At 36.7% G+C, this 27,402-nt stretch overlaps 1 protein-coding gene across 1 annotated transcript in view; it reads left to right on the forward strand.

Annotated features, from left to right (window-relative positions):
• The window catches only part of FUNDC1 (FUN14 domain containing 1), a 32,994-nt gene extending 21,958 nt beyond the window's left edge, over positions 1 to 11,036 (forward strand). Inside the window, exons 4-5 of the mRNA XM_077144827.1 lie at positions 8,703 to 8,831; positions 10,288 to 11,036. Of these exons, the coding sequence (XP_077000942.1) occupies positions 8,703 to 8,831; positions 10,288 to 10,365 (207 nt within the window). The 3' untranslated portion in view covers positions 10,366 to 11,036. The remainder of the gene's footprint in view (positions 1 to 8,702; positions 8,832 to 10,287) is intronic.
• Positions 11,037 to 27,402: the final 16,366 nt, after the last annotated feature.

The raw sequence follows: 27,402 nt of genomic DNA on the forward strand, positions 1-27,402 counted from the left end.
CTCTGGACTCTGGAGATATAGAGATTCATAATCCACTGGGAGATACAGGTATTGACAAACATCTATAATGGTATGGTCAATCCTGGGGAGGGAAGGTGTACATGGTGCTGAGAGAGTGGAGACGCATCACACTGCCTGCTTGGAGGCATCAGGGAAGAGGAAGCAAGAGAGGCATTAATGTATTCAGCATCTTGAGTTTTTTATTTTCCCTGTAACTCTTTGAAATTTTACCCAAAAGCATATATGGTTCTTTAAGCTATACAAAACCTTTATCTGAGATAACCCCAGATTTAGTTTTCAGTGACAAATGGCTATGTAAAAATATTTTTATGTACAGTGTATAGAATGCTGTTTGTGAGAATTTTTTTTTATTCCTTTTTTAAAAATTTTCTTTTATTATGATCATTCCGTTCTACATGTATAATCAATGATTCATAATATCATCACATACTTGCATATTCATCATCATGATTTCTTAGAAAATTTGCATAAATTCAGGAAAAGAAATAAAAAGACAGAAAAAATTCATACATACCATACCCCTTACCCCTCTCTTTCATTGGTCACTAGCATTTCATTCTAAATTTATTTTAACATTTGTTCCCCTTATTATTTATTTTTATTCCATTTATTTTACTTGTCTGTTGACGAGGGAGATAAAAGGAGCATCAGACACAAGGTTTACACAATACCACAGTCACATTGCAAAAGCTATATCATTAAACAATCATCTTCAAGAAACATGGCTACTGGGACACAGCTCTACATTTTCAGGCAGTTCCCTCCAGCGTCTCCATTACATCTTTTAAAAATTTTTTTTAAAATACCAAAAAAACACCAAACAAACACAAACATTCTAACTTTTGATCATTCCATTCTACATATATAATCAGTAATATACAGTATCATCACATAGTTGCATATTCATCATCCTGATCATTTCTTGGAACATTTGCATCTATTCAGAAAAAGAAATAAAACAGAAAAAAGTTCATACATACTGTGCTGGTTTAAAAGGAAGTATGCCCCCTAGAAAAGCCATGTTTTAATCAAAATATTTCATAAAGGTAGAATAATCTCTATTCAATACTGTATGTTTGAAACTGTAATCAGATCATCTCCCTGGATGATGGGATTTAGTCAAGAGTGGTTGTTAAACTGGATTAGGGGACGACATGTCTCCACCCATTTGGGTGGATCTTGATTGGTTTATTGGAGTCCTATAAAAGAGGAAATATTTTGGAGAATGAAAGAGATTCAGAGAGAGCAGAGAATGCTGCATCACCACAAAGCAGAGTCTACCAGCCAGTGACCTTTGGAGATGAAGAAGGAAAACCCTTCCCGGGGAGCTTCATGAAACCGGAAGCCAGGAGAGAATGCTAGCAGATGACGCTGTATTCACCATGTGCCCTTCCAGCTGAGAGAGAAGCCCTGACTGTGTTCGCCATGTGCTTTCTCACTTGAGAGAGAAACCCTGAACTTCATTGGCCTTCTTGAACCAAGGTATCTTTCCCCGGATGCCTTAAATTGGATGTTTCTATAGACTTGTTTTGATTGGGACATTTTCGGCGTTAGAACTATAAACTAGCAACTCATTAAATTCCCCTTTTTAAAAGCCATTCCATTTCTGGTATATTGCATTCTGGCAGCTAGCAAACTAGAACAGATACCATAACCCCCACCCCTCCCCCTCACTGATCACCTGCATTTCAGTCTAAATTTATTTTAACATTTGTTCCCCCTATTATTTATCTTTATTCCATATGTTTTACTCATCTGTTGATAAGGTAGATAAAAGGAGCATCAGACACAAGGTTTTCACAATCACACAGTCACATTGTGAAAGCTATATCATTATACAAACGTCTTCAAGAAACATGGTTACTGGAACACAGCTCCACATTTTCAAGCAGTTACCACCAACCTCTCCATTACATCTTGAATAACAAGGTGATATCTCTTTAATGCATAAGAATAACTTCCAGGATAACCTCTCGACTCTGTTTGGAATCTCTCAGCCATTGACACTTTGTTTCATTTCAGTCTTCCCCCTTTTGGTCGAGAAGGTCCTCTCAATCCCTTGATGCTGGGTCTCAGCTCATTCTAGAGTTTTTCTCAATTTCTTGATGCCAAATCCCAGCTCATTCTGGGATTTCTGTCCCACGCTGCCAGGAAGATCCACACCCCTGGGAGTCATGTCCCACATAGACAAGGGGAGGGTGGTGAGTTTGCTTGCTGTGTTGGCTGGAGAGAGAGGCCACATCTGAGCAACAAAAGAGGTTCTCTTGAGGGTGACCCTTAGGCCTAATTTTAAGTAGGCTTGACCTATCCCCTGTGGGGTTAAGTTTCGTGTGAACAAACCCCAAGACTGGAGGCTCAGCCTATAGCTTTGGTTGTCCACACTGCTTGTGAGAATATCAGTAATTCAACTTGGGGAAGTTGAGATTTCCCCCGTTCTCACCATTCCCCGAAGGAGACTTTACAAATACTTTTCCACTCACTGATCAAATCACTCTGGGATTCATCAGGGCATCACCTGGACAAACCAACAAAATCTCATGTCCTACCCAAAGTTCCATGTACTTAAGATGTTCAACCAACTATCTACATAAGTTATATTAGGAGTTGTATTAGTCAAAATATAAATCTATACCAAATAAACATGTTTTGCTTTAATCTCACACGTAAGTTAAAATTTTTAAATATTAATTACTATCAATTTTCAACACCCTGCAGTAATGACATTCTTCTGTTCTTCCTCATGCAAAAACATTTTTTAAATTTGTACATTTAGTCACTATCATTATACACTCTAGGCATTCCTAGATTATACCATCTCGATCTTTATCGTCTATCTTTCTTTCTGATTTCATTTGTGCCCCCAGTCCTCCTCCCTTTATCATTCTCACATTCAGCTTCATTCAATGCTTTAACATAATTGTATTATAGTTAGGTATGTTGTGCTGTGCATTTCTGAGATTTTGCAATCAGTCCTGTTGCACAATCTGTATCCCTTCAGCTCCAGTTATCCAATATCTTACCCTATTTCTATCTCCTGATGGCTCCTATTACCAGTGAAATTCTCCAGGTTTATTCACTGATGTCAGTTCATATCAGTGAGAGCATGCAGTATTTGTCCTTTTGTTTCTGGCTAGTCTCACTCAGCATAATGTCCTTAAAGTCCATCCATGTTGTTACATACTTCATAACTTTATTCTGTCTTACGGCTGCATAATATTCCATGGTATGTATATACCACAATTTGTTTAGCCACTCATCTGTTGATGGACATTTTGGCTGTTTCCATCTCTTTGCAGGTGTAAATAATGCTGCTATAACCATTGGTGTGCAGATGTCCGTTTTTGTCCTTGTCCTCATGTTCTTTGAATAGAAAGAGCATATAGATGGGTCCTGTTTTTTAATCCATTCTGCCAGTCTATGTCTTTTGATTGCGGAGTTTAATCCATTAACATTTAGTGTTATTACTGTATGGGTAATACTTTCTTCCACCATTTTTCCTTTTGAATTTTATATGTCATATCTAATTTTCCTTCTTTTTACCTTTACTCATAGTCTTCTTTTCTATACTCTTCTCCACACCTCTCTCTCCTGTCTTTTCGTGTCTATCTCTAGTGCTCCCTTTAGTATTTCTTGCAGAGCCGGTCTCTTGGTCACAAATTCTCTCAGTGATTTTTTGTCTGAAAATGTTTTAATTTCTCCCTCATTTTTGAAGGACAATTTTGTTGCACGCAAAATTCTTGGTTGGTAGTTTTTCTGTTTTAGTAATTTAAATATGTCATCCCACTGTCTTCTTGCCTCCATGGTTTCTGCTGAGAAATCTATGCATTGTCTTATTGGACTTCCCTTGTATGTGATGGATTGCTTTTCTCTTGCTGCTTTCAAGATTCTCTCTTTCTCTTTGCCATCTGACATTCTGATTAGTAAGTGTCTTGGAGTATGTCTCTTTGGATCTGTTCTGTTTGGGGTACGCTGCACTTCTTGGATCTCTAATTTTAAGTCTTTCATAAGAGTTGGGAAATTTTCAGTAATAATCCCCCCCATTAGTTTTTCACCTCCTTTTCCCTTCTCTTCTCCTTCTGGGACACCCACAACACGTATATTCGTGTGCTTCATGTTGTCATTCACTTCCCTGAGTACCTGCTCATATTTTTCTGTTCTTTTCCCTATATTTTCATTTTCTTGTCGAAATTCAGATGTTCCATCCTCCAGTTCACTAATCCTATCTTCTTCCTCTTGAAATCTGACATTGTAGGTTTCCATTGTTTTTTTAATCTCTTCTGCTGTGCCTTTCCTTCCCATGACTTCTGTGATTTGTTTTTCACACTTTCAATTTCTTTTTGTTCATTCCTTGTGTTCTTTATATCCTCCCTCAATTCTTTGATTTGATTTTTGATGAGGTTTTCCATGTCTGTTCGAATGTTCTGAATTAATTGTTTCAACTCCTGTATCTCATTTGAATTGTTGGTTTGTTCCTTTGACCAGGCCATATCTTCAATTTTCCTAGTGTGAATCGTTATTTTTTGCTGGTGTCTAGGCATTTGATTACCTTAATTAGGTTATTTAGGAGATTATTTTTGCTTCTTTTACCTAGGATTTTCTTGCTGGATGACTTGGGTGTTTATCTGCTGTTTGGCGTTCAGTTCAGCTTATTCTTGATCAGTAGCTTAGTTATGTTTAACAGAGCAGAATTTTTCAGTTCTTGTTTCTCACCCTGCCTATATGCTGCCTTTTCCCCTCTACCCTTAGGAGGGTCTGCTTAGGTATTATAGACCCCAGCCAGATTTTCCCAGACAAAACTGACCTCCAGGAGGAAAGAGTCACCTGCATCAGTTTTCCCTGTGGTTGAGACCCAGCAGGTTGAAAGACTTTCCTATGAAATCTCTGGACTCTGTGATTTTCCTGTCCTGCCCAGTATGTGGCACTTGTCTGCCTGCGGGATGCACCAGCCTAAGGTGATGCGGTACCTTTAACTTCAGCAGACTCTCCCTGCTGGGGGCATGGTGGAGACAGAGGAGAGGTTGTAGGTTGGCTTTAATTGCTTCAAATTTCCAAACTCTGGGGTCTGAATTCCTTGAGAAAGGTTATCCACCTGAGCTGGGCCCCACCCCTCTCCTGGGGAAGGCACAGGCTCCAGACAAGGTCTCCAGGAAGCTTGTTTCCTCCTATGCCTGGGGCACTTGCAGCCTGAGAACACCTGCTGCTGTATCCAAAGGCAGTCCAGCCTTTGTAGAAACATAACCACAAAAAAAAAAAAAAAAAAAAAGGAAAAGAAAAATCCTTCTCAGAGCAGGACCCCTGTTCCTCAGGTTTACCAATCAACAGTGTAAGTTGATATGTTGCTTTGGGTACCTTCAGATACTATGTGCCCTCTCCTTTTCTTCAGAGCCCAGATGCTTTTAGGTATTATGTGCTATCCAATCCAAAAATACCTCTATTTCTTTTTTTCTTGTTTCTTTTTCCGTCAGCCTTGTCCCCTCGGTGCTGGGGCTAAAATCAGCACCCTCTGCTTTGACCAGGTTCAACTGAGCTGGGGTCCTATTTTTAGTAGTCAGAATTTGTGAATTAATTCCACAATTGAAGCTTAGTTACGCTCAGCCCTGGTGGTGGTAAACTCCCTTTCCTTTCCCCTCTGGCAAGCAGCCTGTGCAGGAGGGGCGCCTGCTGCCTCGGCTTGGGGAACTCACAGTTTTGTGGGGGACTCGCAGCCTGTCCAACTGGTCCAGACTAGGGTACGCTGTGTGTCCATTCACTGACGTGGCCCCAGGAGTTTTTCTGTACTATTCCTGGGTATTTAGTATCTGTTTTGGAGAACGAACTAAGTCTCACACCTCGCTAAGCCGCCATCTTGGCCACTACCATGTGTCAGAATTTTTTAAATCCGTCTCATTAAGTGATTCCCTTTATTCATTTGCTGGAAATGGTGGGGAGATAAGTGGTCACTCTGGTAACATAGTTAAGGTTTTTTGTTTACTTCATCACCAGTATAACTCATGGCATGAGGATTAAGTTTTTAAAAAACTTGGTAATTTGAAGTGTTAAGTCTTGAAAATTAGAATTAGGATTGGAGATTGCTCATGATTGGTGACATAGATAATATTTTTGGTTTCTTCTAAACAAAAAAATAAGCCTTATTCATACATAAACTCTTTGTACATCTAGCACGCTTTGAATTGAGGAAGATGAGATTTAGCAAAAGCAAAAGCTTTCACTTGATTTGTTCATCTCTCTGTTTTGCTGAGGCTGGTGTTTGAAGTGATTGTAGATAAATATAGTAAGAAATACAGCTAAATAAATTCTTCTATGGTGTCATTCACCGGGAAAACTGAAACTATGATTCACAGTTAAACTAGTTATATAAAATCAGATATTTTTATTATTTGAAGTATTTTCCATGTGGTTGAAAATTGAAGTGATACATTAAAAGACTACAAAGAAAGCATAAGCTTCATACAAGTGATTATAGTAGTATATGTGGTTTAATTGTTTACTACTCATGATTCTTTATTTTTTAATTTTCATTTTATTGTTTGGGGGTGCTAACTTGCTGTACTTGCTTGCTTATACACATGCTATTGTTCCCATTCATATTTTGCAGTGTTTCAGTACCACATGAGAGTTTTCCTTAAGGTTAGTAGGTATTTAGCTATAGTTTTATTAAAAGGATTTATGCCATGAAACTTGTGAAAGAGCATACGTTTGCCACATCATTTCTTTTAGATTCCACTTTTAAAAGCAAATATCAGAAAGTGTTCTTGGTGTAAGTAGAGTCAGAGTTAGTGAAGACCCTTTATCAAGCTTCTTTAGTTTTCTTTAGTCACCTAATAACTGATTACTTCCGATCCCTTATAATTAAACATGTGCTTAATTGAAAGGCACTTTAAAAATTAGCTTTAATTAACTGTTAAAGAAGCCAAAAAAGAGATCAAGCTTCAATTAGAGATAAGAACAAAGCTGATTTGGTTGGGACTAAGGTAAAGGAGATATAATCTTATTTTAGAACTTCACGCACTGTATGGGACCAATGGAAGAGAAGTTTATTTTATCTAAAAGCTAAATTTTTATCATCTTATAGTTAAAAACTAAATAGTTAGCACACATTCTAACTTATCTGGCCAGTTCAGTTAAACAACCTAAACATATGGAGCTTAGAATTGGGAATGAGATCTTGTAGTCCTTTATAGCTTAATGGAATACTTAGATATGTTCTAGGGATTTGGGTCAGATAATTAAAAAGTATTTGCACATTTCTTTGAAGGACTGGAGAAAAAATACGAAACTATTAAACTTTCCCACCTGGGGAATCCCTGATACTTTCTCAGACATTAGGGACTCCCAAGTTATAGGCCAAGCCCTTGAGTTTGAAGCTTGCTCCTATGAAACTTATAACTGAAATGGAGGAGCTAAACCTACCTATAGGCTTAAGCCTAAAAGTTACCTCCAGGGAACCTCTTTTATTGCTCAGATATGGCCTCTTTCTCTTTAAGCCAAATTCTGTAAGTGAAATCATTACCTTCCCCACTACTTCACGTCCAGGGTATAAGTGTCCCTGACGGTATGGGACATGACTCCCAGGGCTGAGTCTCACCCTGGCACCATGGGATCAACCATGCATACCTGACCAAAAGGGGGGAAAAGAAATGTAATAAAATAAGGTATCAATGGCCAAGAGATTTCACATGGAGTCAAGAGGCTATTCTGGAGGTTACTCTTAATACAAGGTTCAGCTAGATATTACAATTGCCATGGTATTCCAAGCCCCAACCAACAGTATTCCTGTAAACCCTGAAGAATACCCAGGTCTCTATCTGAGTCTTTGTAGAAGTCTCACTTGCTAAGTTTATTTTTCAGAAATGTGTAACGTATAACCTCCAGATGTTCCAGTAAGCCCTGAAACCCAGAGTTACCATTCTCTCCAAGAACATCAACTAGTTTCATCCCCCTACCCCATAATGTCAGTATCCCTTTATGACATAAAGAAGTTAGAATGGATTGGGAAAAGGATCAAAGGAGAAGGAGCAGCTGTAAGAGAGAAGATAGGATTTAGCAAATGAGTATGTTTGCTGAATCATTATGTTGATTTATTTTTAGTCTCCAGCATCTTAGAGCAGCTAAAAGGAAATACTTGATGTGGATGAACTGTAACTCATACCATATTTTAAAATTTTTTCTAAAAATACTTGTTAAAATGTACTTTGAAATTTATCTTTTTTGTATATATATTTCATAATAAAAAATGTTAAAAAAATTAGCTGTATTCTTTAGATAGCCTTTGTATCTTCTTAGCTAATTCCCTATTCTAAAAAGTATGACAGACTTATAGTACAGTTATAGTGCAACTTTTGGAATATTTTCCCATCATATACTGCATTTAGCGTGGTGTTTGTCACATCTAAGTAATTAAATGTTTATGTTTCCCTACCAGACTCAAAGCTCTGTGAGGGTGTGTTCTTGTGTCTCATTTGTTCTGTCTAGAGAACAAGGGGCTGGTGGCTGGTTTAGTGTTTGGCCCAGAATAGGCACTCAGTATCTGTTCAATGAATTAATTAGCAAATAAAACTGACTTCTTACCTATAAGCTTCATAGATTTCTTGAAATCTAATTTAATAAATTCCTGGGTAATAGATTGGATAGCGACCTACCTAGTTGGTTTCAAATTTATCATTTTTATTACATTTTTTCAGATTGCCAGTCACAGTGGCTATGTGCAAATCGACTGGAAGAGAGTTGAAAAAGATGTAAACAAAGCAAAAAGACAAATTAAGAAACGAGCAAATAAAGCAGCACCTGAAATCAACAATATAATTGAAGAAGTAAGGCAGTGTACATTTTGTGTTTCTTTTTCTTTTTTCTTTTTTTTTCCCGGGGGTCTCAGCAAAAAATGTGGCTAAGGATTGTCTTTTCAAAAATTGTGGCTTGGGTCATATATCTACAGTATTAAGTAAAGTTTGGGGTCAAGCCACCATTTAGATCAGTCTTTTTTTTTCCCCCCTTTTTTGGAGGTAAGCATAGAATCCCCTGTTCAAGTCACCATCCCCTGAACCCCCTTTTAAAAACTGTTAACATTATTCTTTCAGAATTTTTGTGCTTTTACCAAATATTTATGTGTGCATAAAAAAAAAAAAATTTATGTGTGCATAAAAAGTGTAGTAAAAGGAAAACTCCCCATTTGTTTTCTTGAGATGCAATACTTTTAAAATGTTTTATTTTATTAATTGTTATTTTAGTTTTATTAACTTTTTAAGTATATTTTATCTATTTTCTTCTTGTACTGTTTAGAATTTAATATCTTCTCCCTTGCCTTTGTTTTATCCTCTTATGTCCCTCCATTTTTTTTTTTAGTTTGAGAAGTTTCAAACCAATTGAAAAGTTGAAAGATACCCAGATACCCTTTACCTAGTCACCAAATGACATTTGCCACATTTGCTCTGTGTGTGTGTGTGTCTGTGTGTGTGTCTGTGTGTGATTTACACTTTTATATTTTCTTGAACCATTTAAGACATCACAACTCTTCATCCTAAATACTTCAGCACATATCTCCTAAGGATAGGGATGTTCTTCTCCCTGACTACCTATACCAGTATTACCCAAGAAATTTGATACGAGCCAGTAATATTTTCTAATCTGAAGTCCATATGCAAATTTTTCCACAAAGTATCTTTCATAGCTTTTTTTTTCAAGTTAGAATTATATATTGTATTTTGGTTGTCATGTCTCTGAAGTCTTACAATTCCCTCATTTAAAAAAAATTTCCTTATCTTTCACATACTAACATTTTTGAAGCACCTATGCCAATTGTTTTGTAAAATATCCTATTGTCTGGCTTTGTCTGATTGCTTCCTCATGATTTTATTTGATTGAACATTTTATCAAGGTGATGTTAAGTACAATTTTTTTTTATCTTAAACTTTTTTTTTTTTTTAACTGGCCAATCATAAATATCATTGTTCCTGCTGTAGGAATATATTTAATCTGTTAATAACTTGTTGAATGGACATTTATGTCTGCCCTATAGGTAGATTTACTTTTTACCTGTGAGATCGTTGCTGACTGTATACCAATTAACTCAGTAGTCATGGAGCTTAGTGGGACTGGCTATGGGCTCAAGGCTCCTCCAGTTTGGTGTCTTGCGTAGTGTTTGGCACCTGCAGTAGTAGGTGCTCAGGAATTTTTATTGAGTGTTTATTGAATTGGTGAAAATAGCTGAAAACGTTACTTAGTTCTGGATTCAATAATTAAGAGTATTTTTGTTTAAACTTTATATTTCAGGCAACAGAATTTATCAAACAGAACATTGTGATATCCAGTGGATTTGTGGGAGGCTTTTTGCTAGGCCTTGCATCTTAAGGATCAACATTCTATTATAGTGGATTCAACTGTGATGAGAACAGAACTGGCAACAAGGTGGTCTCTCAACAGTGCATGCCACCAGATTCTCCAAGGCAAGGAAAAACAACTAGCTGGACCATACTGAACTCACAATTTAGCATTTTGCCTTTCAAAGCTTGACAAACTAGTATCTGCTGTAAATTAACCTGTATGGTATGTGTATAATAGTATTACTGAACAGAACATGGTTTACTGTCATCATTTCTTGAAAATATGCATTTGTTTAGAAATTAGCCTATAAAAATATCATTGTATGTAGATACAGAGAGTGAAAAAAATTTGTTTGTTAGACATATTCCCCAATAAAATATTGCCTTTTTATTTCAATAAGATGTTCTTCATTGTGCTTTTATATAGTATAGTGCTAGTTATTAATAATTTATATTATAGTGTCAAAATTAGAGCTAACTTTTTTTGGTATGAAATGTTTGCAATAAATTGAATGTGGAACGATTTAGAGATAAAAGAAGTATTAAAGTTACTAAAGAGGCTCTATTGATGTAATTTAATACTAATTTTTACTTTTTTTGTTTCATCTTCAATATACTTATTTTTGTCTGCAGTTCTTACTTTGCTTAAATAATAACTTCAATAAACAGATCTAAAGAAGGCCCTTCCAAGCAAATACTACATGTCCACAGCTCTTTTTTCGATGTCTGTAGTTTAAAAATATCTTCTGGCATGTTTCCATTTGTTTGTTTTGCCTATTTATCCTGACAATATGGGCAAGAATAATTTTAGGGTGTGTGTATGCATGTAGTTGGGTCATTAATTCATTCTGTTAACCTTGAATGAATTTCTTTTCTTATTTCTAAAAATCCTCATTATTATTCTGGTCCCTTCACAAAGATGTAAAAAGACTTGGTAGTACGGTATGAATTTACTATTTGCAGAAAAGTGATTTTCTGTGTAATCATGAAATTGGCTCACTGAGAATTGCTTCCTTGATCTAATCTGATATGTAAGTACAAAGGCTTTCATGCTTTTGGTATCATTATGTCGGCGGAACCTTACGCTAGTTTACTTTTCTCTCAGGACCACCACCACACCCCCTCTGAGGCTCCCCTTTTGCCCCAAAATTGTTAGTTTTGTTCATAGGGTTCTAGGTTGGAATTGGGTAAAGCAGCAGAGCAATTTGTGTTGAAGTCTATGGATTAGAAAGACTAGATATTCAGACAACCTTGTTTTGATAGGAAGTCCCCATATTATATTTGGTTAATTATAAACATATGGCAGTTCATACTTCAAAATTGGTTGCAATCTGAGTGCTTGTTATCATGAGACTCCTTAACATTGAATATGGGACTGATCGTAAGTTTTCTTTCTTTATTCGTTTGTGCCTCAGATATGCTAAATACAACTCAGACTTTCTTAATAAGAAGTGCTTTTGCTTATAAGTACTTGTTTTTTCTTCTTTTGGCTTTTTTCTTTGTCTGCCCTGCCAAGCTTTTCATTTCTGTGGAATTAAAAGGGAAAAACATTCTTGAGTATGATCATTAGGTGGAACCTGTGCTTCTGTACTCCATATCTGTAATGCTCTTACATCTGATCCAGTGATGTAGGCTGCTGTGGGAAGCCCTAGAGGTTGGCACACTTTGTTCACTTCAGAAATATTTATAGGGTGTTTGTTCTGTGCATGATAAACTAGGAAAGTGGTGGAGGAGGGGACAAAATGTCTCTACCCTCAAAGAGCTTTCAACTGAGTAGAGACTAAGATGGTCTTAGATGAAAAGTTATGTAATAATATAGGAGAGCCTGGCAAATGAGAAGTCAGGATACTTTCAGAATCCAAATATGTGAATGAAAACTGACAAAGATGTAGAACCTCATTTTTACATATGCATTTCCAAGTAACTGCAGAGTACCTGAAAATACTTGTTTGCTAATGCAAAGTATCAGTGCTTTCCATCTTGGCCCATCTTTGTTAGCACCCCCTTGCTCGCCCCTCTTGTCTGTGCTCTTTTTCCCACTGGGTTATTTGCTGCTCAAGGCACTCGGATGTGTTCATGAATCTCTAATTTATGAAGTACATAGTATAGTGCTTTGCTCACAATAGATATTCAGTCAGTGTTTTGAATGAATGAGCAGATATGTGAAAAGCATGTTGCTATGCTAGATTTAGTGTCAACCTATAGGAAACTGTACTTCTCTGTATATGTGCTGGTTTGAAACTGTTATGTACCCCTGAAAAGCCATATTCTTTTTCCTAATCTGGCCTTGTAGAGGCAGACCCATTGTTTAGGGTGGACCTTTTGATTAGATGGTTTCCATGGAGATGTATCCCTGCCCATTCAAGATGGGTCTTAATCTGCTTACTGGACTCCTTTAAGAGGGATCCATTTTGGAAAAAACTCAGAGCTGGCACAGAGACGGGGAAGATGTTTGAAACCAGAAACAAGGACCAGCAAACACCAGCCCCAGCCTTCCAAGTTGAAAAGGATATTCTAGTTATTCTAGTTGTCATTGGCCTTTTTCTGGGGGTGGGGTGGGGGGTGCATGGTCAGGGAATCAAACCCAAGTCTCCCGCATGGAAGACAAGCATTCTGCCACTGAACCACCTGTGCACCTCATTGGCCTTTCTTGAGTCAAGGTGTCTTTCTATGGGTGTCCTTGTTTGGACATTTCTATGGCCTTAGAACTGTCAACTTGTAACCTAATATGTTCCCTTTATAAAAGCCAACCCATTTCTATTATATTGCATTTCTGGCAGCATTAACAAACTAAAACAGCATAGCAATTTAGTGAATCAGGCTCAATCAGCAATGACTTGGTGTTGCCTATAACCTTGCCTTTGTCTAAAATGAGGATTTTTATGTTTTAGGTCATAAAGCTTTTGCAAGATTTATTGAAACTTAAATATATGGAATATACGTGTTTTGTGATCTAGGCTTTGGAAGTATATAGGGATATTTGAGTGATTTTTATTTTTTATTATAGATCCGGTAGGCCCCTTGAAAAAGATTGTGTTTAAAATGTTTTCATATTTCAAATACAGTACAAATGAAATATATTCATTGCAGAACAATAAATCAGCAAAGAGAATTGATAGACTTTATTAAGATAAGATACTTAGAGACATATTATCTGTGCCTTTAGTTTTCATACATGTATGAACACGTGTATTTTACATAAAGATTGAATCGTAGTTTATGTACTATTTTATAAATAGCTATTATCAGTAATGACTTTTTTTATAATAGGAGGCACATTTATAGTAACAGATATAACAGAAATACCTATCCCGTTCCCTTTTATGAGATAGCCATTATTAAAAGTTCTTTTTATATACATCTTAACATATTTACATTATTTTTATTGTTAAAGTTTGGATACAATATATTGAATGTCCACTCTGAAAAGACGAAGAATTTGTTGCACACCATGCTTCCCTTTCCTTTGTTTTGATTATGTAGTTTTAGTTCTTTTAGTGGTTGCCGGTACTACTTTAAATATTATACTTAAATTTTTCTTAATTTAGCAACTTTGGGTAATATCTTCTAAATCTTGGTAATGAAAGATAAAAAAAAATAGAGCATACTCTTCCTTGCCACCCTTTAACCTTCTGATATTTGTTAAATTATTATTATTGTATATTCAAATGAAGGAATTCTACACAATTATTAAGAGAAATCTAGAGCTATCTGAGTTGATCTATAATATGCTAAGTGATAAAATCAGGTAACAGTGATCCTAATTCTTTTGGGAAAAAACCCACAAATTAGCATAATTATGTGCACAAAAATGTTCATGGTGGTTATTTCTGAGAGGTTGATATATGGGATTTTTACTTTGTACTTTTCAATATTTTTATGTTGTCCAACTTTTTTAACAGTATGTGTTAATTTATAGTTAAAAATGTTACTGTTTTAGAAAAAGAATGTATAATCAATAGATTATTGCTATTTTAAGGGGTCTTTTTTTAAACTTTTTTGCTTCATTCTTTTTTTTTTTTTGCATGGGCAGGCAACAGGAATCGAACCCAGGTCTCTGGCATGGCAGGTGAGAACTCTGCCTGCTGAGCCACCATGGCCCGCCCTCTGCTTCGTTCTTAAAGTTGTTTTTATTAAAATAATGTACATAGTTCAAGAAGTCTACCTCTTTCCATCTTAGTTGCTTTTTTCCCTAGAGAAGTTTCAACTACATTAGTTGTTTCTCTTGGTATTTACTACAACCATGTTTCTTAGGAATATTATTATAAATGACTTGGATTTCCTATTGCAGTAGATGTGGATTTCCTTTTTGCATCTTTGTAGCAAAAATTTTTTAGATTCCTATAATGTTTTATACATTATTATGACAAATACTGTTTACTGTTGAATGAGAGCACAACTTTCTAGGTCCCTTAATGTGAGTTCAGCTGAAGTTTAGTCTCAGCCTGATCCCACAAGTATGGAGATGAAGGGCACTGTGGTAGACTGAATAATGGCCCTCCCGAAGATGTCCATGTGCTACTCCCCAGAACCTGTGAATATGTTAGGTTACATGGCAAAGGGAAATTAAGGCTACAGATAGGATTAGGTTGACCTAATCAACTGACCTTAAAACAGGAAGATTATCCTGGGTTTTCTAGGTGGCCCAATGTAATCATAAGGGTACTCAAATGTGAAAGAGGGAGAAAGAAGATTGAGAGAAAGATGCAACTGTGGAAAAATTGTCAGAGAAATGCTATATTGCTAGGTTTGAAGGTGGAGGAAGGGGACTTTGAGGCAAGGAATGCTGGTGGCATTTTGAAACAGGAAAAGGCAAAAAGCAGATTTTCCCCAAGGCCTCCAGAAAGTAATACGGCCCTGCTGGCATCTTGATTTTAGCCCAGTAAGAACAGTGTTGAATTTCTGACTAATAGACCTGTAAGATAATAAATTTTTGTTTTGAGCTGTTATGGTTGTAGTCATTTGTTACAGCAGTGACAGAAAACTAATACAGGCACTACGAGTTGTACCTCCAGAAGCAAAGTGGCTGGCTTTGTTTTTTTTTTAATCGCCATATCAGTTTCGGCCACAGTCTGCCGACTGTGGGTTGATGTGGTAACCTCCCAACCAGGACTCCCTGGCTGCTGAGAGCCCTTCTCAGAATGGTCCAACTGTGAGCCATCAACAGCTAATATAACAGCTGGGCAGAGGGTGTACTGGCCCAGTAAAAGGAATCTGAGTGGGACACAACAGTATTCACTACAGTGGGTGTCTCATTTTCCTGCTGTTAAAACTACCATACAATGGGTCGGCTTAAACAACAGGAATTTATTGCCTAATGGTTTTGAGGCTAGAAGTCCAAAATGGAGGCATTAGCAAGGCAATGTATACTCCCCAAAGACTGGTGCTCTGGGTCTGGCTCCTAGTAATCCTTGTATTCTTGGCTTTTCTGTCACATGGCAATGCATGCAGTGATGTCTTATTTCTCTTCCAGATTCTATTGACTTCCAGCTTCCTCTGGCTTTTGCTCTCAACGTCTGAATTTCATTCTGCTTATAAAGGACTCCAGTAATGCAGATTAAAACAGCCTGATTCAGTTGAGCCGCACCTTAACTGAAGTAACATCAAGAGATCCTATTTTCAATAGGTTGACACCCACTAGAATGTGGGCCATAACCAAAAACATGTCTAAACTGGAGTACACCATTCACTGCGCCACAGTGGGTAAATCTAAGTCGACGTGTAAAACGATAGGTCTAATAGGGCAGTAAAACAGATTCAGAACTAAAATATTGGAGTTGAAGTCTAAAATCCTTGTATTGCCCAAAACATTGGTTAACTTACACTTGGAGCTGAATATTCATACATGTTAAAATTTTAAGGGCAATCCATAAATGCATTACTATTGTGAAAAAATGTGTTTCAAATATACATATAATCCACTCTAAATGAAGGCAGAAAAATAGGAAGAAAGAAGCATAGAGAAAGGGTAAATAGAAAGAATAAAATAAAGAGGGTAAAAATAATTCCAAGTATATCAGTAATCACTTAAAAACAAAAATTAATGGATAGAATTTACAATTTGATTTTATATAAACATCAGTCTGAGTAGAATCAAGGAGTAGAATTAGATCCAAAGGAAATGAAATATTTCTAAATCTTTAATGTTTGATGCTTTAAATCTTCATGTTTGATTCAGAATCCTGCAAGCCTCAAAATGTAAAATATCCTTTTAATTTCTTCTAATCCCCCTGCCCCCATTTGCAATCGGTGACAGACTCAGCATCTACTGTTTCTAGGTCTTATATTGTCTTCTTTCTTGAATTACCTACATTTTTTGGTTGACTATTTTCTTGAGTAATTCTTACACGCTGTGGAAGGTGAACTTTCTGAATTCTTGTGTGTCTTAAAATAGCTTTTGTTCTTGTGCAATTCAAGATTGATGATATTTTTCCCTTAGAACTTTGAAGGCATCTCTCCATTGTATTTCTAGTATCTGATGTTGTATCAGGTCGGTCTGATTTTGAACCTTTCTGAGTAACCTTTCCTTTTGTGTGTTTTTTTTCTTTGCAGGCATTGTGGATTTTTTTTTCCTTTTACCTTGGAGTTTTGCAATTTCATTAACTTGACTCTAAATGTAAGTTTTTAAGACTAAATTAGGGTACTTTTAAAATGCATGTTAGTGTCCTTTCACTGAACCTTCTGTCATTACATAAACGATAAACCTTACTAACATTTGAAAACGAAGGCCAACTCCCTAGATTGTGGGGTTGAGGCCCAAGTACTCAATAAATAGGAGAGAGAGGGATTCAGAATCATGGAAATGAACCATATCCTACAATATTTGGGAGTGTTCTTTTTTCATTATACTCAGCATTCTTTAGGTTCTTTCATTCTAAAAAGATTCCTATTTGCTGCAGGCAGATGGTATGTTTTTATTAATAGACTTTTTTTTTGTGTGTGAAGAATAACATATACAAAAAAGCATTAATTTCAAAGCACACCACAACAATTAGTTATAGAACAGATTTCAGAGTTTTGGTATGGATTACAGTTCCACAATTTTAGGTTTTTCCTTCTAGCTGCTCCAAGACACTGGAGACTAAAAGAAATATCAATATAATATACCTTCTCTGTATAACTCCATGATCATCTTTGATTGTCTCTCACTCTTTAAGGGTATTTGGGCTATGCCCATTCTAACTTTTCCAAGTTGGAGGGGGCTGTCGATTATGTAGATAGGAGGATGGAACTAGTTGATGTTCTGGAGAGGCTGACCCCTCTGCATTTCAGGACTTAACTGGTCCAGGGACCCATCTGGAGGTTGTAGGTTTTTGAAAAGTTACCCTAGTACATGGAACCTTTGTAGAATCTTGTATAATTCCCTAAGTGTTCTTTAGGATTGGCAGAAATGGTATTGGTTGGGGGTTGGCAACTTATGATAGGCAGCAATGATAGACTTCATTTTTTAGAACAGTTTTAGATTTACAGAAAAGTTGAGCAATTGGGACAGAGTTCCCATATGAACTACCACCCCCCATCCCGCCCCCCTCAGTTTCCCCTGTCATTAACCTCTTATATGGTACGTTTATTACAACTAATGTTGTACTAAATTGTTGTACCGGTACTGATACATTTTATTAACTAAAGTCCATGCTTTATTTAGATTTCCTTAGTTTTTACCTCATCCTTTTTTGTCCCAGGATCCCATCCAGGATACCACATTACATTTTAGTTGTGATACCTTTGGCTATGACAGTTTCTCACACATCCTTGTTTTTGATGGCCTTGACAGTTTTGAGGAGTTTTGGTCAGGTATAGTATAGAATGCCCTTCTATTAAAAGTTTTTGATATTTTTTCATGACTGGAGTTTTTAATAACTGCAGTAATGGATTTTTGAGAGGAAGATCACCGAGATAAAGTGCCATTCTTATTACATTGTATCAAGGGTACATACTTGTCAACATAATTTATCTGTATTGATGTTGACCTTGATCACATGGCTAAGGTACTGTTTGTCAGGTTTCTTCATTATCACGTTACTTTTTCTGTACTCTATGGGAGAAAGTCACCATGCAGAGCCTACACTTAAAGATTAGGAGTTATGTTCTATCTTGAGAGCAGAATATCTACAGAAATTTTTGAGATTCTTCACAGGAGAGTTTTCTCTTCTCCCTAATTTATTTATTCAGTCATTTAAATCAGTATAGACTCATGGATATTTGTTTTATACTTGGGGTTATATAATATGTTTTAATACCTGATAGGGCTAATCTCCATTATTATTTATCTTTTTCAGATGTTTCTTGCTTTTCTTGCTTGTTTGTTCTTCCTGAAGTACTTCATAACCAACTTTAGGAAACAGAAAACTGATGATGTTTTTACTGAGATTGTATTAAATATATATACTAATATAAGGAGAATTAATTGACATCTTTATATTAGGCCAGGCTATCCAACAATATAGTATATGTTTTCATTTGTTTCAAGTTGATTTTTAAAGAGTTTTATCATTTTCCTCATATAACCTATTTTGTTAAGTTTATGCCTAGCACCATTATTTATTCTTTTCAAAAAGTGTTATTTCTATCATTTGAATAGGTTCTTGGGTGTTATGGGAGGGGGTGTTATGTGTGTGTTCAGTCTTAATGATTGGATTAGAAGTCCTGATCCATTTTTTAAAAAGTCATTGTAGTAAAATAGATAAAACGTAGAATTTCTCATTTTTACCATTTTTAAAATACAATTCAATGTTATAATATTCACAATGTTGTGCAACCATTGCCACTATCTGTTTTTAAAATTTTTCATCACCCCAAACAGAAGCTCACCACCCATTAAGCAATAATTCCTCATCCCATCCTCACCTACCCCTAACCCCTGGTAACCTCTAATTTTTCTGTCTCTATGAATTTGCCTATTCTAGATATTTCATATAAGTGGGATCATACAAGAGTTATCCTTTTGTGCCTGGCCAGTTCTACATAGCATGATGTCTTCAAGGTTCATCCGTGTTGTAGATGTATAAGAACTTCATAACTTTTTAAGGCTGAATAATATTCTGTTTTATGCATATTCCACATTCTGTGCATTTTGTTTATCCATTCATCTCTTTATGGACACTTGAGTTGTTTCCACCTTTTGAGTATTGTGAATAATGCTGCTATGAATATTGGTGTACAAATATCTGAGTCCTTGCCTTCAGTTCTTTTGGTTATACCAAACTGGCATTTCCAAGTCATATGGTAGTTCTGTACTTTCTGAGGAACCACTGCACTGCACCACTTAACATTCCCATTAGCAATGCACAAAGGTTCAAGTTTTTCCACATCCTCACCAACATTTTCCATTTTAAAAATAATAGCCATCCTAGTGGATGTGAAGTGGTATTTCATGGTAGTTTTTATTTGCATTTCCGTAATAACTAATGATGTTGAGCATCTTTTCACGTGCTTAGGGACCATTTTTATATCTTCGAAGTGGTATCTATTTAAGTTTTTAATTGCCCAGTTTTTAATTGAGTTGCTTATTTTTGTTTTTTAGTTGTAGGAGTTCTTTATATATTCTGAATGTTAAACCCTTATCAGATATGTGGTTTGAAAATAGTTTTTCCCATACTGTATTTTGCCTTTTCACTTTGTTGACTGTGTTCTTTGCACCAAAGTTTTAAATTTTGATGGACTAATTTATCTAATTTTTATTTTGTTGCTGTTGCTTTTGGTATCACATCTAAGAATCCATTGTTAAATCCAGGGTCATGAAGATTTATTTCTATGTGTTCTTCTAAGAGTTTTATAGTTTTAGTTCTTATATTTAGGTTGTAGATCTATTTTGAGTTAATTTTTGTATATGGTGTAAGGTGTGGATTCAATTTCATTCTTTTGCATGTGAAAATCTAGTTTTCCAAGCACCATTTGTTGAAGAGACTGTTCTTTCTTCACCCCATGGTCTTAGTGCCTATTTTAGTTTGCTAATGCTACCAAAAGGTGATATACCAGAAATGGATTGGCTTTTACAAAGGGAATTTATTAAGTTATAATTCTAAAACCATGAAAATGTCCAAATTAAGGCATCAACAAGAGGATACCTTCACTTAAGGAAGGCTAATCTTATCTGGGGTTTCTCTGTCACTTGGGAAAGCACATGGCGATGTCCTGCTGGCCCTTCTCTCTTGGGTTGGTTTCAAATGGCTCTCAGCTCCTGTGTGTACTTCTGGCTTATCCTGGGGTGTTTTCTTTCCCTAAGCATCTGTAGGTCCTCTCTTAGCTTCTCTGGGGCAAACTCTGGATTTCATCTCTTAGCTTAGCATCTCCAAACGTCTGTGCTTTCTCCAAAAGATCTCCCTCTTATAAGACTCCAGTAAGTGGATTAAGACCCACCCTGAATGGAAACAACCTAATCAAAAGGCCCCACCCCACAGTAGGTCTGTCCCCACGAGACTGGATTAGAAGACCATGGCTTTTCTGGGGTACATAATAGTTTCAAACCAGCCCAGTGCCCTTGTTGAAAATGGATTGGCTATCAATGTGTAGGACTCTCAATTTCTAAACTTCGAATTCTAGCTATTGGTCTATATGTCTACCCTTATGCTATACCACACTGTTTTGATTACCATAGCTTTGTAGAAAGTTTTGGAATTGGGAGGTGTGTCTTCTCTCTTTGTTCTTTTTTAAGATTTTTTGGCTATTTGGGGTCCCATGCAATTCCATGTGAAATGCTTTTCCATTTCTTAAAAGAAAGCTATTGGGATTTTGATCTTTGATTATGTTGAATCTGTGTATCATTTTGGGAAGTATTGACATCATAACACTATTGTCTTCCAATCCTTGAACCTGGTATGTCTTTCCATTTATTTAGGTTGTCTTTAATTTCTTTCAGCAATGTTTTTTAGTTTTGAGTATACAATTCTTCTGCATCCTTGATTAAATTTATTCCTAGGTATTTTATTATTTTAGATGCTATTGTAAATGAATTTGTTTTCCTGATTTCCTTTTTGGAGGAATCATTGCTTGCGGATCCATTCTTATAGTAAAATATATTTAGTGTTGTTTTATTTTGTTGAATGGTAGTTTCACCTGAATTCTTACCTGAAGTTTTCTCTTTTTAAATAATACCATTTAACATTGTTTAGTCTCAATAAATATTGAGTAATTGGGTCAGTGTTTAAGTGTAATTAGAGAAGTACTGCAACCTGAAACAAGTGAAAAGTTAAGGACAAGGAACCATTAGGCATAGTCCAAGAAAAAGGACTTTCTGAGATTAGATATTTTCAAATATTTATAATAGATCACTCAGAACCAAAACAGAATACCCTTTCTGTTTCCTTTGATTTGTAAGTCCAAGGAATCTTATGTTTCTTGTAAGTGGAAACTTAAATGAAGTTTAGCAAACAACTAAATGCAATTTTAAAAATATCTCCTATCAGCCCATTCCTAAATATCATGGGGTTTTTTGGAGGGAGCAAGTATACTAAGGTTAGAGGAACTAATAAGCAATAGAAAACGTCATGGGGTAGCAGTAGGATTCATACAAATCATTTTTTTAAATTTATTTATTTACATGGGCAGGCTCCGGGAATTGAACCCAGGTTTCCAGCACAGCGGGTGAGGGTTCTGCCACTGAGCCACTGGTGTACCACCTGATACAAATCATTTTTAGTTTCGTTTGTCCTTCAATGTTGTTAATAGTGATTTTTAATTGTTCTTAGTGGTTATTGATATTTATTTACTTTTGTTTCTGGTGAAGTTAGTGGTGGTATTGGTGTGCTGTTTGTGGCTTAGTATACTCCCATAATGTCACTTTTATTTATTTATTTTATTTATTAAGCATACCAACATACACACACAAATATTCTTGCCATATGATCATTCCATTCTACATATATAATCAGTAATTCACAGTATCATCACATAGTTGTATATTCATCATGATCATTTCTTAGAACATTTGCATCAATTCAGAAAATAAAAAGAAAACAGAAAAAAATTTATACATACCATACCCCTTACCACTCTCTTTCATTGATCACTAGCATTTTGATCTACTAAATTTATTTTAACATTTGTTTCCCCTATTATTTATTTATTTTTAATCCATATGTTTTACTTGTCTATCGATAAGGTAGATAAAAGGAGCATCAGACACAAAGTTTTCACAATCACAGTCATATTGCGAAAGCTATATCATTATACAATTATCTTCAAGAACCATGGCTACTGGAACACAGCTCTACATTTTCAGGTAGTTCCCTCCAGCCTCTCCAGTACACATTAACTAAAATGGTGATACCTATATAGTGCATAAGAATAACCTCCAGTATAACCTCTCGACTCTGTTTAGAATCTCTCAGCCATTGACACTTTATTTTGTTTCATTTCTCTCTTCCCCCTTTTGATCGAGAAGGTTTTTTCAATCCCTTGATGCTGAGTCTCAGCTCATTCTAGGATTTCTGTCCCATGTTGCCAGGAAGGTCCACACCCCTGGGAGTCATGTTCCACGTAGAGAGGGAGAGGGCAGTGAGTTTGCTTGTTGTGTTGGTTGAGAGAGAGAGGCCACATCTGAGCAACAGAAAAGTTTCGCTTGGGGGTGACTCTTAGGCCTAATTTTAAGTAGGCTTTAGCCCATCCTTTGTGTGGTTGTTTCATATGAACAAACCCCAAGATCGGGGGCTCAGCCTATTGCTTTGGTTGTCCCCACTGCTTGTGAGAATATCAAGAATTCAACTTGGGGAAGTTGAATTTCCCCCCTTTCTCACCATTCCCCAAAGGGGTCTTTGCAAATACTTTTTTATTCACTGTTCAAATCACTCTGGGATTTATCAGGGCATCACTCTGGACAACCTACAAAATCTCATGCCCTACTCAAGGTTCCATGTACTATGGTGTTCAGTTAAGCTGTCCACATAAGTTATATTAGGAACTGCACTAGTCAAAATATAAATTTTGTACCAAATAAACATTTTTTGCTTTAGTCTCACACATAAGTTAAAGTTTTAAAATATTAATTACCATCTATTTTCAACACCCTGCAGTATTGACATTCCTTTGTTCTTCCTCATGCAAAAACAGTTTTAAATTTGTACATTTAGTCACTATCATTATACACTCTAGGCATTCCTAGATTATGCCCTCTCAGTCTTCATCCTCTAGCTTTCCTTCTGATTTCATTTGTGCCCCCAGGCCTCCTCCCTCTGTCATTCTCACATTCAGTGTTTTAACATTAGGTAATATTGTGCTATCCCTTTCTGAATTTTTACTGTCAGCCCTGTTGCATGATCTGTATCCCTTCAGCTCCAATTACCCAATATTTACCCTATTTCTATCTCTTGATGGTCTCTGTTACCAACTGAAGTTTTCCAAGTTCATTCACTAATATCAGTTCATATCAGTGAGACCATACAGTATTTGTCCTTTTGTTTCTGGCTAATCTCACTCAGCAGAATGTCCTTAAGGTTCATCCATGTTGTTACATACTTCATAACTTTATTCTGTCTTACAGCTGCATAATATTCCATTGTATGTGTATACCACAGCTTGTTTAGCCACTCATCTGTTGATGGACATTTAGGCTGTTTCCATCTCTTGGCAATTGTAAATAATGCTGCTATAAACATTGGTGTGCAAATGTCCATTTGTGTCCTTGCACTCATGTCCTCTAAGTAGATACCTAGCAATGGTATTGCCAAGTCATATGGCAACTCTATACTTAGCTTCCTGAGGAACCGCCAAACTGCCTTCCACAACAGTTGTACCATTTGATGTTCCCACCAACAGTGGATAAGTGTGCCTCTTTCTCCACATCCATAAGGTCACTTTTAGATAACTAAATGCACTGTTTTAAATATTCCATACACTCAGGAGGATATTGAACAGGATGCCAGCTTTTTAGCAGTTTCAGGTATTATGACAATATTATTTTGCAAAAAGAGTTAGGAACTTCAAAAGTATATCCTAAAAATGATGTTTTTCTTTATAAAAATATACAGTTTACTTGTAAATTTAGAGATGGAGAAAAGTATAATGAAAACAAATCATCCATGATATTATCGCCCAGAAATAACATAATCATTATTAAATGTTGTTGACATTGTATAATATTATTGCAGCATTGTTTATAAAAGAAGTTTGGAGACAGCCCAAGTGTTCATTAATCAGTGACTAATTATAAAAATTATGGTGTATTCACATACTGGAATATTATTTAACAATGAGAAATAAAATGCCTTAATGCCTTATGTACTGAACTAAAATTTAAAAAAAAATCAATAGACTATACTATTAAAAGAGAAAAGCAAGATAGTGAACAGTGATGCTACCTTTTTTGAAAGAAAGGTGTGGAGATATATGAAATGTACTCATAGTGAGTTGGACACAGTTGCTTAAAGAAAGGGAAAAAGTACCTAAGAAATAAGTAAAAGTAGTTATTTATATGGGGTAGAGGAGGAAATGGGGTTTGGAAGTGAGACTTCTGTATGTCTACTGTTTTATTTTGGTTTTCTGAATCATGTGATTTCAGTCTTAAATGAGAAGATTCTCTTCCAGACTCTTCTGATGTACTGAATTTTGCCAGGCCAGCAGGGTTTTCTATGCAGTCCAATTCACGGGGGTCACAGTCCAATGCAGGCTGGTAGCACTGTACAGTAATAGTTCAGGGCACACTTAGCAGAAGTCTATTGCAGGAAGATATTTGCTATGATGCTAATGACAAAAAGAATACAAGCTAAATTTCCATTAGTAGACAGATACCACATCTTTTTCCCCTGCAATTGCCTCTTGCAGTCAAATCCACAGTTAGCCTGGGCATAAATATCCACAAAGTTATATATACCATGCTTTGGAGCATGGGGATTCCTGGGTTGGTTACATATACAACATTTGGCGTTTTGCGTATAAGCTATGGTCTAATACTTAAATTTTGTATCATCCCAATACCCCAGGGACTTAGGACCCCCAACCAACATGGCTGCATTGGCCAGGACCATGGCCAATTGACCTTATTTTCCTCAATTTCTAATGCTTGTGGCACAGGCAAATGCAAGTTAATTTCATTACCTCATAGCTGTATAGTTGCTGTCTTTTTACCTGAATTTGCAGCATCTGCATGGGCCTGGCGGTTAAGAGTTCAACAAGGGTGCGAGCAGTTACTCTGGGCACGAAGAGGCTGGTGAGGGCTGGATACAACCGGTATCCATTGCTGCAGAGTTTGCTTATCACCTTTTAATTGCACTTTTAAAAGCCCATTCATCCTTTCAGTTAACTGGCTCGTGGGGTTGTAAGGCAAATGAAATATCCCTAAGACATCATGTTCAGTAGCCCAGGCTTGGATAAGATGTCCGGAAGAGGGAGTCCTCCTATCACTGAGCACATGTGTGGGAACCCCAAAGAATGCACTGAGCTTTTCTAAGCTTTGGTTAGCTTTCCCTGCAGGGAAGGGCAGCAACAATTCAGTGGCCATATCTACAGCTGTAAAAGTGTATTTTGCAACTCCAGATAAGGGAAGGGGCCTCATATAATTTACCTGCCACCTGGTGATCAGAACCTGCTCATGGCCAATGTGGCTGAGTTGATGAGGAAGCATCCTTGGGCATCACAGTGCACAGGAAGGGCAGGTGTCTTTCAGTTGTTGTCTAGTGGTGGGTGGCTGGAATTGCTGTGCCAGGTTTCCACAGGTTCTGGTACTCATGGGGTCCTGTTTTCCTATGCAACCATTTGGCAGCCTTATACACTGTTGGCTTTAGACTATGAATTTTTGTTAAAGCATCTGCTTTAATATTGCCTAGTAAAGAATCAGTGTTATGGGTGGAGATATAAAACACTGTTACCTTTTGCTTGTGACAGGTAGTCCAGATATCTTACCACATTTCTTTTCCGCATAAGTGGCAGCAGACAACAGTCCATTGCTTCCACATGGTCAACCTGCCAGGCCCTGGTACCTTGCCCAATTGTTAGCACAAATAGTTATTGCATCTCATAGTTTTTGAATAATGACCATCAACACAGCCTTTAATTCAGCCCATTGGCTGCTTTGTATAGTCTCAGTTTCCCACAACATAATGTCTGTGCTAGGTTGCACAGCTACTGCCAATCAGGTGACAGGCTGCCCGTGTGTTGATCCATCAGTATAGCAGGCAGACTCAAGTATACTGTCACATCCATCAAAGGTGGGCACAAAGACAGCCACCTCGGGAGGATCAGGAGGAAGGGGAAAATGTTATTCTTCCACCTAGGAATCGGTCCTCAAGATACCATGCATTTCTGCACTTGAGGGGCTATTGTTGAAAATGCTGCAGTGTAGCAGATAAATATGTACCCACCCTGTATGGGGATGGCTGTTCTTAATTTCACAGGACATTTCTGAGTTAGTCCTTCAACTTGCAGTAAGGCATTATAGGCAGCACACAGTTGCTTTACTAAGGGACTGTACCACTGTTTGGCTCTTTTCCAATATTGAAACCAAAAGCTAATGGGAACTTGCTTTGCCTGTTGCTTTTGCCATAAACCCCACCCAAAGCCAATATTCGAACTGGCCATATTTAATTCACAAGTCAGATCTGTGTCCACCCCCCATAAAACCTGAGCCAGTGCAATGGCCTGTCTAGCTATTTCAAAAGCAGCCGGCTTGGAGATAACCCATTCCCAGGGATAGCTTTTCCTAATCAAAAAATACACACGTTTTAACATTTGGGCTGAGTGAGGAAGGAAAGGTTTCCAACACCCCAACAATCCCAAGAAAGCCATTTGTTGTTTTGGCATATGCAACACAGGAAAACATTGTATCTTATCAATTACTACAAAAGCAATAACTTTTGCCTTTCCCAACCATACAACACCCTAGAATTTGACAGGGCAGTCAAGGCATTGCAGTCCACCACAATCAATGGTTCATCCCTGGCTGTTAAGATGAAACAGCAATGAATTTGAGGCTTTTTTTAGTTCTGAAAAAGTTTAGTTCTGAAAAAGGTTAACATGACATCATCAATATAATGAAATAGAGTTACATTTTTCCATTTAGCCAAATCCAACTTGTGATGGGTGCATAGAGCACAATTTTGTAGAGGACTGCCCTGAATTTGAAGAGCCTGGCTTA

Source organism: Tamandua tetradactyla, chromosome X (genome assembly GCF_023851605.1).
Source record: "Tamandua tetradactyla isolate mTamTet1 chromosome X, mTamTet1.pri, whole genome shotgun sequence".
NCBI lineage: Eukaryota > Metazoa > Chordata > Mammalia > Pilosa > Myrmecophagidae > Tamandua > Tamandua tetradactyla.